At 48.2% G+C, this 13595-nt stretch overlaps 1 protein-coding gene across 1 annotated transcript in view; it reads left to right on the plus strand.

Annotated features, from left to right (window-relative positions):
- Positions 1–13595, plus strand: part of NUMA1 (nuclear mitotic apparatus protein 1) — a gene marked incomplete at its 5' end in the record, with an annotated part of 135223 nt that overhangs the window by 44617 nt on the left and 77011 nt on the right. Inside the window, 3 exon segments of the mRNA XM_082248294.1 lie at positions 4158–4275; positions 10611–10751; positions 11889–12011. Of these exon segments, the coding sequence (XP_082104420.1) occupies positions 4158–4275; positions 10611–10751; positions 11889–12011 (382 nt within the window).

Genomic DNA, 13595 nt, shown 5'->3' on the forward strand with positions numbered 1-13595 from the left:
AGGATCTATACTGGTATGGACTGGGTAATGGGTTAGGATCTATACTGGTATGGACTGGGTAATGTGTTAGGATCTATACTGGTTTGGACTGGGTAATGGGTTAGGATCTCTACTGGTATGGACTGGGTAATGGGTTAGGATCTATACTGGTATGGACTGGGTAATGTGTTAGGATCTATACTGGTTTGGACTGGGTAATGGGTTAGGATCTATACTGGTATGGACTGGGGTAATGGGTTAGGATCTATACTGGTATGGACTGGGTAATGGGTTAGGATCTATACTGGTATGGACTGGGTAATGGGTTAGGATTATACTGGTATGGACTGGGGTAATGGGTTAGGATCTGTACTGGTATGGACTGGGGTAATGTGTTAGGAAGGAACGGGTGATGTAAATGAAAAATGATCACCCTACAGAGGGCTGAATTCAAAGACACCCCGAAAATCAAAGTGAAAAAATTATGCAGCAGGTGAGTCCATTTTGGTGAAATTTCATTTCAGGACCTCAGAATGGTCCTCAGTAGTGTGTATGGCCCCCACATGCTTGTATGCATGGCTGACAACGTCGGGTCATGCTCCTAATGAGATGATGGATGGTGTCCTGGGGTATTTCCTCCCAGATCTGGACCAGGGCATCACTGAGCTCTTGAACAGACTGAGGTGCAACCTGGCAGAGACGGATGGACTGAAACAGAATGTCCCAAGGTGTTCTATTGGATTTAGGTCAGGCGAGCGTGGGGCCATTCAGTGGTATCAATTCCTTCATCCTCCAGAAACTGGCTGCATACTCTAACCACATGAGGCCGGGCATTGTCGTGCACCAGGAGGATCCCAGGACCCACTGCACCAGCGTAGGGTCTGACAATGGGTCCAAGGATTTCATTCCGGTGCCTAATGACAGTCAGGGTGCCATTGTCTATCCTGTAGAGGTCTGTGCGTCCCTCCATAGATATGTCTCCCCAGACCATCACTGACCACCACCAAACCGGTCATGCTGAACGATGTTACAGGCAGCATAACGTTCTCCACGGCTTCTCCAGACCCTTTCACATCTGTCACATGTGCTCAGGGTGAACCTGCTCTCATCTGTGAAAAGCGCAGGGTGCCAGTGGTGGACCTGCAAATATTTGTGTTCAATGGCAAATGCCAATCAAGCTCCATGGTGCTGGGCAGTGAGCACAGGGCCCACTAGAGGACGTCGGGCCCTCAGGCCACCCTCATGAAGTCTGTTTCTGATTGTTTGGTCAGAGACATTCACACCAGTGGTCTGCTGGAGGTCATTTTATAGGGCTCTGGCAGTGCTCATCCTGTTCCTCCTTCCACAAAGGAGCAGATACTGGTCCTGCTGATGGGTTAAGAACCTTCTATGGCCCTGTCCAGCTCTCCTAGAGTAACTGCCTGTCTTCTGGAATCTCCTCCATGCTCTGGAGACTGTGCTGGGAGACACAGCAAACCTTCTGGCAATGGCACGTATTGATGTGCCATCCTGGAAGAGTTGGCCTGCCTGTGCAACCTCTATAGGGTCCATGTATGGCCTCATGGTACCAGTAGTGACACTGACCCCCCTCTATAAGGTCCAGGTATGGCCTCATGGTACCAGTAGTGACACTGACCCCCTCTATAGGGTCCAGGTATGGCCTAATGGTACCAGTAGTGACACTGACCCCCTCTATATGGTCCAGGTATGGCCTCATACTACCAGTAGTGACACTGACCCCCTCTATAGGGTCTGGGTATGGCCTCATGGTACCAGTAGTGACACTGACCCCCTCTATAGGGTCCGGGTATGGCCTCATGGTACCAGTAGGGACACTGACCCCCTCTATATGGTCCAGGTATGGCCTCATACTACCGGTAGTGACACTGACCCCCTCTATAGGGTCCAGGTATGGCCTCATGGTACCAGTAGTGACACTGACCCCCTCTATAGGGTCCAGGTACGGCCTCATGGTACCAGTAGTGACACTGACCCCCTCTATAGTGTCCAGGTATGGCCTCATACTACCAGTAGTGACACTGACCCCCTCTATAGGGTCCAGGTATGGCCTCATGGTACCAGTAGGGACACTGACCCCCTCTATATGGTCCAGGTATGGCCTCATACTACCGGTAGTGACACTGACCCCCTCTATAGGGTCCAGGTATGGCCTCATGGTACAAGTAGTGACACTGACCCCCTTTATAGGGTCCAGGTACGGCCTCATGGTACCAGTAGTGACACTGACCCCCTCTATAGTGTCCAGGTATGGCCTCATACTACCAGTAGTGACACTGACCCCCTCTGTAGGGTCCAGGTATGGCCTCATACTACAAGTAGTGACCCTGACCCCCTCTATAAGGTCCAGGTATGGCCTCATACTACCAGTAGTGACACTGACCCCCTCTATAGGGTCCAAGTATGGCCTCATACTAACAGTAGTGACACTGACCCCCTCTATAGGGTCCAGGTATGGCCTCATGCTACCAGTAGTGACACTGACCCCCTCTATAGGGTCCAGGTATGGCCTCATGCTACCAGTAGTGGCACTGACCCCCTCTATAGGGTCCAGGTATGGCCTCATGGTACCAGTAGTGACACTGACCCCCTCCTATAGGGTCCAGGTATGGCCTCATACTAGCAGTAGTGACACTGACCCCCTCTATAGGGTCCAGGTATGGCCTCATACTAGCAGTAGTGACACTGACCCCCTCTATAGGGTCCAGGTATGGCCTCATGGTACCAGTAGTGACACTGACCCCCTCTATAGGGTCCAGGTATGGCCTCATGGTACCAGTAGTGACACTGACCCCCTCTATAGGGTCCAGGTATGGCCTCATGCTACCAGTAGTGACACTGACCCCCTCTATAGGGTCCAGGTATTGCCTCATACTACCAGTAGTCACACTGACCCCCTCTATAGGGTCCAGGTATTGCCTCATACTAGCAGTAGTGACACTGACCCCCTCTATAGGGTCCAGGTATGGCCTCATACTAGCAGTAGTGACACTGACCCCTTCTATAGGGTCCAGGTATGGCCTCATGGTACCAGTAGTGACACTGACCCCCTCTATAGGGTCCAGGTATGGCCTCATGGTACCAGTAGTGACACTGACCCCCTCTATAGGGTCCAGGTATGGCCTCATGCTACCAGTAGTGACACTGACCCCCTCTATAGGGTCCAGGTATTGCCTCATACTACCAGTAGTGACACTGACCCCCTCTATAGGGTCCAGGTATTGCCTCATACTACCAGTAGTGACACTGACCCCCTCTATAGGGTCCAGGTATGGCCTCATGCTACCAGTAGTGACACTGACCCCCTCTATAGGGTCCAGGTATTGCCTCATACTACCAGTAGTGACACTGACCCCCTCTATAGGGTCCAGGTATTGCCTCATACTACCAGTAGTGACACTGACCCCCTCTATAGGGTCCAGGTATGGCCTCATGCTACCAGTAGTGACACTGACCCTAACCAAATGCAAAAACAGTCAGAAAAGATGAGTAGGGAAAAAAATGTCAGTGGCCTCCACCTGTAAATCATTCCTGTTTTGGGGGTTGTCTCATTGTTGCCCATCTGGTGCACCTGTTAATTTCATAAAAACCTGAAACTGATTAACAACCCCCTCTGCTACTTAACTGACCAGATAAATATCCCAGGAGTTTAACTGACTTGATGCTATACTCTGATTAAAAAGTGTTCCTTTAATTTCTTTGAGCAGTGTATTAAACATTTGAGCCCTGGGGCTTTTAGTCCCGCTCAGTCCCAGAGTTATTTCGGCATGGTCTCAGGTCTTCACATTACCTCTGAATGGAGCCCCCAGCAGCCTTTCAATGGATCCCCCAGCAACCTTTCAATGGATCCCCCAGCTACCTTTCAATGGATCCCCCAGCTACCTTTCAATGGAACCCCCAGCAACCTTTCAATGGAACCCCCAGCTACCTTTCAATGGATCCCCCAGCAACCTTTCAATGGAACCCTGGTTAGGAATGGCTGATTTATCCCCTTAGGGGCATTTTACCCATTTTCCATATATATTTATTTTCAGATTTAGGATTTGGGCAGATCTAAACTGGTTGGGAATTCTTACTCCAATTTTATGTTGTGTAAATCTAGGATATATTTTGGGCCACGTCTGGAGTTTTTCTCTTTTTGTCTCGTTTTTGTCATTTAGTCTTATGATTCGCCTCCGTGATGCTCTCAAGCAGTGTCAGGACATGAAGACTGACCGAAACCAGCTGGAGCGTAAGAATGATCAGCTGTCTGAAGAGAACGGAGATCTGTCCTACAAGGTATCCCATATCTACCAGTGGTTTCCTACTGCCCAACTATAGGGAATGTCGGGGGGTGGGGGATGCCCAGCGATCCAATCAGCGAGGAGGGAACAGAGCTGTGGCTGACTCTCTGCTCGGGGAGTTGTCAGAACCGAGCGATCAGCGGTGTTCGGTCGCTCAGTTCTCAGTGTAGAGGTGCCGGGGGACAGATGCAGCATCCACCTAGGTAAGTATAAATTTGGGGAAACCGCCAAACCCATACTTCTCTTTTAACGCCCGGCCTATAGACAAATGATGGCCAGGCAGTGGTTTTGTTATCCTGAGTGGACGTCGTATGACGACATCTCAGGAAGCGCTGATTGCGAGGATGAGCAGCAGGGCAATCTGTCACTGCCAGTGTAAACAGGATGACCGATCCGAGTACTGGCTCACTGCCTGTGCCATGTGACCAATTACAGTAGGTCACGACGGTTGTACACAATGCATGGCTTTCTTTCATGTAACCCAGTGTGTACAATTGTGTTGCTAGCTGTGATTGGTCAATTTGATCATGTGGTACAGACAGGGCCAATCGCATACCATGTGATAAGCTTTGACCAATCACAGCTAATCACAACAAGACAGACGGAATCAGTTTAATTCAGTAAAATGCTTTGGTTATAAGCAAACATAATGTGTAATAAAAAAACCCTGAACCCATCCCCAAAGTAGTACAATGTTACTATGGTATCCACTCTGGTCACAGTGTTTAAAAAGAAAAAAAAAAATTGTAAAAAAATAAAAATATGTAATTAAAAAAAATAAAACAACATTTTTTTTTTCCTGTTCGGTAACCAGTCAGTGTCCCTGATCACCGCCACACCAGTTATATGATGACGCTGTACTGCACTAGTCACACTATGTTAAAAAATAAAAATAAAAAAATTGTAAACATTTTTGTAATTCCTTTTTCCCAAAAAGTTACAACTTCAAAAAATTGGCCATGCCTCTTACTAAATACCTTCGGAGTCGGGTGCCTGGACCGACACCCGGCTCAGCTTCTCAGTGAGCCACTGAGAGCCTGAGGCGGCCGCTCCCCGCCCCCTCACAGCCCAGCGCTCCAATCAGAGAGCAGAGAGCTGTGACTGACAGTCGGCGGCTCTCTGCTCGGGGAGTTGTCAGAACCGAGCGATCGATGCCTTCTTTCCAAAAAAAGGGGGTAATTTGGGGAACGAACTGCATTCCTGTCATCCACAGGAGAGAAGTACAGCCTAATGAGCTTTCCCCATACTTTTTAAGTTTGAGAGTCTCTAAGAAAAAATAAATAAAATAAAATCCTGACTTCACATTAATATTCAGGTGGAAGGATGATATTTAAAATTTCAGAAATCCATCGACGTTAACCCAACTAATCCCATTATAAAACAAAGAAAATTATTTTCTTTTATATATTTGCTACAGGACTTATTGTTAGGACTGTAACCAAAACACATCTACCCAAAAATTAAAACATTTAGGCCCCTTTTCGATGGGGCGTACTCCTTCCCGATCAGCAGGGGAATCCAATCGCAGATCCCTGAACAGAGCGGCCAGATGATGGGTCCGTGTCTGCTCAGTTTTTTGCAGAGCAGACACAGAGTCCGCTGTGCTCTATGGGAGGCCGGAGATGAATGTACTCTGCTGTCTGTTTACACCCTACTACACTCCACATACACTGAGGACAGATCCCTTCTCTGGTTTACACCCTCCGGTCTGATCCACCTACACTGAGGACAGATCCCTTCTCTGGTTTACACCCTACTACACTCCGACCTGATCCACCTATACTGAGGACAGATCCCTTCTCTGGTTTACACCCTCCGACCTGATCCACCTACACTGAGGACAGATCCCTTCTCTGGTTTACACCCTACTACACTCCGACCTGATCCACCTATACTGAGGACAGATCCCTTCTCTGGTTTACACCCTACTACACTCTGACCTGATCCACCTACACTGAGGACAGATCCCTTCTCCGGTTTACACCCTACTACACTCTGACCTGATCCACCTACACTGAGGACAGATCCCTTCTCTGGTTTACACCCTACTACACTCCAATCTGATCCACCTACACTAAGGTCAGATCCCTTCTCTGGTTTACTCCCTACTACACTCCAACCTGATCCACCTACACTGAGGACAGATCCCTTCTCTGGTATACACCCTACTACACTCCGACCTGATCCACCTATACTGAGGACAGATCCCTTCTCTGGTTTACACCCTCCGACCTGATCCACCTACACTGAGGACAGATCCCTTCTCTGGTTTACACCCTCCGACCTGATCCACCTACACTGAGGACAGATCCCTTCTCTGGTTTACACCCTACTACACTCCGACCTGATCCACCTATACTGAGGACAGATCCCTTCTCTGGTTTACACCCTACTACACTCTGACCTGATCCACCTACACTGAGGACAGATCCCTTCTCCGGTTTACACCCTACTACACTCTGACCTGATCCACCTACACTGAGGACAGATCCCTTCTCTGGTTTACACCCTACTACACTCCAATCTGATCCACCTACACTAAGGTCAGATCCCTTCTCTGGTTTACTCCCTACTACACTCCAACCTGATCCACCTACACTGAGGACAGATCCCTTCTCTGGTTTACACCCTACTACACTCCAACCTCATCCACCTACACTGAGGACAGATCCCTTCTCTGGTATACACCCTACTACACTCCGATCTGATCCACCTACACTGAGGACAGATCCCTTCTCTGGTTTACACCCTACTACACTCTGACCTGATCCACCTACACTGAGGACAGATCCCTTCTCTGGTATACACCCTACTACACTCCGATGTGATCCACCTACACTGAGGACAGATCCCTTCTCTGGTTTACACCCTACTACACTCCAACCTGATCCACCTACACTGAGGACAGATCCCTTCTCTGGTATACACCCTACTACACTCCGATGTGATCCACCTACACGGAGGACAGATCTCTTCTCTGGTTTACACCCTACTACACTCCGATGTGATCCACCCACACTGAGGACAGATCCCTTCTCTGGTTTACACCCTACTACACTCCGACCTGATCCACCTACACTAAGGACAGATCCCTTCTCTGGTTTACACCCTACTACACTCCGATCTGATCCACCCACACTGAGGACAGATCCCTTCTCTGGTTTACACCCTACTACACTCTGATCTGATCCACCTACAATGAGGACAGATCCCTTCTCTGGTTGACACCCTACTACACTCCGATGTGATCCACCTACACTGAGGACAGATCCCTTCTCTGGTTTACACCCTACTACACTCCAACCTCATCCACCTACACTGAGGACAGATCCCTTCTCTGGTATACACCCTACTACACTCCGATCTGATCCACCTACACTGAGGACAGATCCCTTCTCTGGTTTACACCCTACTACACTCTGACCTGATCCACCTACACTGAGGACAGATCCCTTCTCTGGTATACACCCTACTACACTCCGATGTGATCCACCTACACTGAGGACAGATCCCTTCTCTGGTTTACACCCTACTACACTCCAACCTGATCCACCTACACTGAGGACAGATCCCTTCTCTGGTATACACCCTACTACACTCCGATGTGATCCACCTACACGGAGGACAGATCTCTTCTCTGGTTTACACCCTACTACACTCCGATGTGATCCACCCACACTGAGGACAGATCCCTTCTCTGGTTTACACCCTACTACACTCCAACCTGATCCACCTACACTGAGGACAGATCCCTTCTCTGGTATACACCCTACTACACTCCGATGTGATCCACCTACACGGAGGACAGATCTCTTCTCTGGTATACACCCTACTACACTCCGATGTGATCCACCTACACTGAGGACAGATCCCTTCTCTGGTTTACACCCTACTACACTCCAACCTCATCCACCTACACTGAGGACAGATCCCTTCTCTGGTATACACCCTACTACACTCCGATCTGATCCACCTACACTGAGGACAGATCCCTTCTCTGGTTTACACCCTACTACACTCTGACCTGATCCACCTACACTGAGGACAGATCCCTTCTCTGGTATACACCCTACTACACTCCGATGTGATCCACCTACACTGAGGACAGATCCCTTCTCTGGTTTACACCCTACTACACTCCAACCTGATCCACCTACACTGAGGACAGATCCCTTCTCTGGTATACACCCTACTACACTCCGATGTGATCCACCTACACGGAGGACAGATCTCTTCTCTGGTTTACACCCTACTACACTCCGATGTGATCCACCCACACTGAGGACAGATCCCTTCTCTGGTTTACACCCTACTACACTCCGACCTGATCCACCTACACTAAGGACAGATCCCTTCTCTGGTTTACACCCTACTACACTCCGATCTGATCCACCCACACTGAGGACAGATCCCTTCTCTGGTTTACACCCTACTACACTCTGATCTGATCCACCTACAATGAGGACAGATCCCTTCTCTGGTTGACACCCTACTACACTCCGATGTGATCCACCTACACTGAGGACAGATCCCTTCTCTGGTTTACACCCTACTACACTCCGACCTCATCCACCTACAATGAGGACAGATCCCTTCTCAGGTTGACACCCTCCGACCTGATCCACCTACACTGAGGACAGATCCCTTCTCTGGTTTACACCATACTACACTCCGATCTGATCCACATACACTGAGGACAGATCCCTTCTCTGGTTTACACCATACTACACTCCGATCTGATCCACCTACACTGAGGACAGATCCCTTATCTGGTTTACACCCTATTACACTCCGATCTGATCCACATACACTAAGGACAGATCCCTTCTCTGGTTTCCTTTTTTTTTTTTTTTTTTTTTTTTATGGAGCGGGGGATCTGCTGAGTGGGGGGTATTAATACGCTGGGGTTATACTGGACACCTTTAAAACAGAATATAAACAGAATAAAACAGAATATTAACACACAGGGCTTTTGCCAGCTTCAAAAACACGTCAAAAAAGCATGTTATAGCGGTTGGTGCTTTATGTATCTTGAAGTGTAAATGGTTATAGTTTGATATTTGATAATTTCACCTCTTAGGTCAGGCTTTGGGTTCTAATAGTTCAGGTAACTAACAGCAGATTAAAAATCACTGACTCATCATAAGGAGGAGTTGGGATGACAGAAATATACTCTATATTGTTTTACGTCCACTTTGACTCAATCCTTTGGGTATAGTTAGACCTCTGGTGACCAACCTGCAGCCCAAGGGCCTTTGGTAATCGTGTGACCCTCAGACCCCAGCAGGCAGTAGTAGGAGTGGGGGCATTGATTTGTAAAGTGACTGCAGTGACCGTGATCTCTGGCAGTCTGTTTTATCTCCTTCAGAATTACTTCAACCAACCTGTAGTATGTCTGCATTCTCTAACCATCTTCTGTATGTGTCTGCAGTCTCTGACCATCTCCTGTACCACGTCTGCAGTCTCTGACCATCTCCTGTACTATGTCTGCAGTCTCTGACCATCTCCTGTACCATGTCTGCAGTCTCTGACCATCTCCTGTACCATGTCTGCAGTCTCTGACCATCTCCTGTACCATGTCCGCAGTCTCTGACCATCTCCTGTACCATGTCCGCAGTCTCTGACCATCTCCTGGACCATGTCCGCAGTCTCTGACCATCTCCTGGACCATGTCTGCAGTCTGACCATCTCCTGGACCATGTCTGCAGTCTCTGACCATCTCCTGTACCGTGTCTGCAGTCTCTGACCATCTCCTTTACCGTGTCTGCAGTCTCTGACCATCTCCTGTACCGTGTCTGCAGTCTCTGACCATCTCCTGTACCGTGTCTGCAGTCTCTGACCATCTCCTGTACCGTGTCTGCAGCCTCTGACCATCTCCTGGACCGTGTCTGCAGCCTCTGACCATCTCCTGGACCGTGTCTGCAGCCTCTGACCATCTCCTGGACCGTGTCTGCAGCCTCTGACCATCTCCTGGACCGTGTCTGCAGCCTCTGACCATCTCCTGGACCGTGTCTGCAGCCTCTGACCATCTCCTGGACCGTGTCTGCAGCCTCTGACCATCTCCTGGACCGTGTCTGCAGCCTCTGACCATCTCCTGGACCGTGTCTGCAGTCTCTGACCATCTCCTGGACCGTGTCTGCAGTCTCTGACCATCTCCTGGACCGTGTCTGCAGTCTCTGACCATCTCCAATTCTGGCAGTTTTCAGTAGCTTTATAAATACTAAAGCCTATGTATGACCCCTTTGGTGATGCGCGGGGGTCACAGTTGAGGCCCCTTGACCTTGTAAGTTGACCACCACTGCTTTAGACTAACCTCAGTTCTTTGTCCAGGTCCGGGACCTGTCCACTCATTTGGCACAGCTGCAGGACGCCCTTAATGAAACCACAGAAGAACACGAGCAGTCTGTGCCCGGTTGGCAGCAACAGCAAAGTCAGCTGCAGAACGAACTCAACGCTGCCATCACCGAAAAGGTATAAACTGTGTTCCCTCTATACAGAGGGTCCAATATATACTCTATACTCCCTCTATACAGGGGGTCCCATATATACTCTATACTCCCTCTATACAGGGGGTCCAATATATACTCTATACTCCCTCTACACAGGGGGTCCCATATAAACTGCTCTCCCTCTATACAGGGGGGCTGATGTAAACTGTTCTCCCTCTATACAGGGGGTCCCGTATGAACTGTTCTCCCTCTATACAGGGGGGGTCCCGTATGAACTGTTCTCCCTCTATACAGGGGGGGTCCCGTATAAACTGTTCTCCCTCTATACGGGGGGGGGGGGGGTCCCGTATAAACTGTACTCCCTCTATATAGGGGGTCCCATATAAACTGTACTCCCTCTATACAGGGGGTCCAATATATACTCTATACTCCCTCTATACAGGGGGTCCAATATATACTCTATACTCCCTCTATACAGGGGGTCCCGTATAAACTGTACTCCCTCTATATAGGGGGTCCCATATAAACTGTACTCCCTCTATACAGGGGGTCCAATATATACTCTGTACTCCCTCTATACAGGGGGTCCCATATAAACTGTACTCCCTCTATACAGGGGGTCCCATATAAACTGTACTCCCTCTATACAGGGGGTGAGACATGTGAAATGGTGTTTTTAAAAAGGTCTCAATTAACCCTCTGCATGCTGTTTTTCATCCTTACATACTTCTTAGAATCTGCTGCATAAAAAGAAGGTTCTGGATTCACATATTACAATACCTGTCCAAGCTGGCCAGCTGCATCAAAGTGATCCCTCTCTACTTTACAAATATCAAATATTTGCACATGGCATATTTTACTGGACATCTATTTACAATATGGGGTAAACCTAATGGGCAGCATGGGGTTAATTGAGAGTCTTGAGTGTTTAAAGTGAAACTCCAAGCATGTCACCTTACTCCCCCGGATATACATAACCCTTTTCTTCAAGTTTTCTCACTGGTGCGGTGACGCCTCCGCAAAGTCTCCTTTTTCTGGGCGAGCGTTCTTCCAAAATGATGACACCGGCATTTCGGTGAGGGGGGAAAGGAGGAACCAGGGAAGGAAAACTATAAGCTGATTAAACATTGAACTGTGTCCCATCATTTGTATTCTACAGAAACTCCTGGAGGAACACAACCAGATCCTGCAAGGGAAGATCTCCACACTGGAGGATCAGTTAAAGCGGATGATGGAAAGTGAACAGAACCAGAAAGGGGAGAGCATGGGCGACGTCCTGAGGGTAAAACATACCAGCATTTTCCGTTGTACATTCACATACATTTCACTTATCCTTCCTGTCTGGCCTCCCCCCGACCTAAAGTGACACCCCCCTCACCCCAGATGTAGAGCCACCTGAGTCTCAGAGCCCCTCAGCCTGCCGCTGTGTTTGCTTCATCCATCCCCCCCATATACTTCAATAGGATTGTCTCCCTTGGCTGGGGACAGTTTTGTAGTTGCTGGAGACACTAACAAAGTATTTATTGAAACCAGAACCTTCAGGGCCTAAGTGCAAGAATCCATGAAGGACCCCCCTCTTCCCTCCAAGCCCAGGGCCCTTCCCATTGATCCTGGGGCCCTTTTACTCCAATTGCAGAGCTCTTTATAACGGTCCCACAGCGGACCCCCTTCCTGCTGTCTTGGGTAGAGTTGCCAACTTTTCTTAAAGCCAAACCTGAATACTTCAGTGGCACCCAGCTATAGCTGGTAACACTAATCATTGTGTCCTGCCAGCAGGGAAAGCTCCCCGCAGGCAAAACACTATAGCGCTGTGGGAGGGATTTCCCTCATCCACACTAACTGTGCTGATGGGGGACTCAAGAAAATTGCATAATCTATGACGTGCCCTAAGCATGTATAGTCTGTCCCCCTGCATGGTTTATAACTTTGTTTTAGAGAACATGCACATAGAAGCCCCACCCGGTTCCTTCTCGCTGTAAAGGAAAGGTCCTAAATGGGTCTTCTATGCGCATGTTCTCCAGAGCAATAAAGTTCAGAGCAGTTTACAAATGGGCAAAAATTTGACAGTCTTCATTTTCCAGAAAAGGCAAAATATCTTTAACTTAAATGGGATCGTTGTTTTAACACCAAGCTGACGCTAAATACACTGTTGGGGAATAAAAATGATATCTTAATAAATATATATGTGTGTATGTATGTGTGTATATATACATACAGTGGGTACAGAAAGTATTCAGACCCCTTAAATTTTTCACTCTTTGTTATATTGCAGCCATTTGCTAAAATCATTTAGGTTCATTCTTCTTCCTCATGAATGTACACATAGCACCCCATACTGACAGAAAAACACAGAATTGTTGACATTGTTGCAGATTTATTAAAAAAGAAAAACTGAAATATCACATGGTCCTAAGTATTCAGACCCTTTGCTGTGACACTCATATATTTAACTCAGGTGCTTTCCATTTCTTCTGATCATCCTTGAGATGGTTCTACACCTTCATTTGAGTCCAGCTGTGTTTGATTATACTGATTGGACTTGATTAGGAAAGCCACACACCTGTCTATATAAGACCTTCCAGATCACAATGCATGTCAGAGCAAATGAGAATCATGAGGTCAAAGGAACTGCCTGAAGAGCTCAGAGACAGAATTGTGGCAAGGCACAGATCTGGCCAAGGTTACAAAAAGATTTCTGCTGCACTTAAGGTTCCTAAGAGCTCACAATCTCCGCTCTAATTCATCCCAAAGGTGTTCTGCCGGGTTGAGGTTTAGGACTTTGTGCAGGCCAGTCAAGTTCCTCCACCCCAAACTCATCCATGTCTTTATGGGGGAGTGCAAAATCCTATTTTTAAATACCTGCAGT

This window comes from Pelophylax lessonae, assembly GCF_965119305.1.
Source record: "Pelophylax lessonae genome assembly, chromosome: 2".
Lineage (NCBI taxonomy): Eukaryota > Metazoa > Chordata > Amphibia > Anura > Ranidae > Pelophylax > Pelophylax lessonae.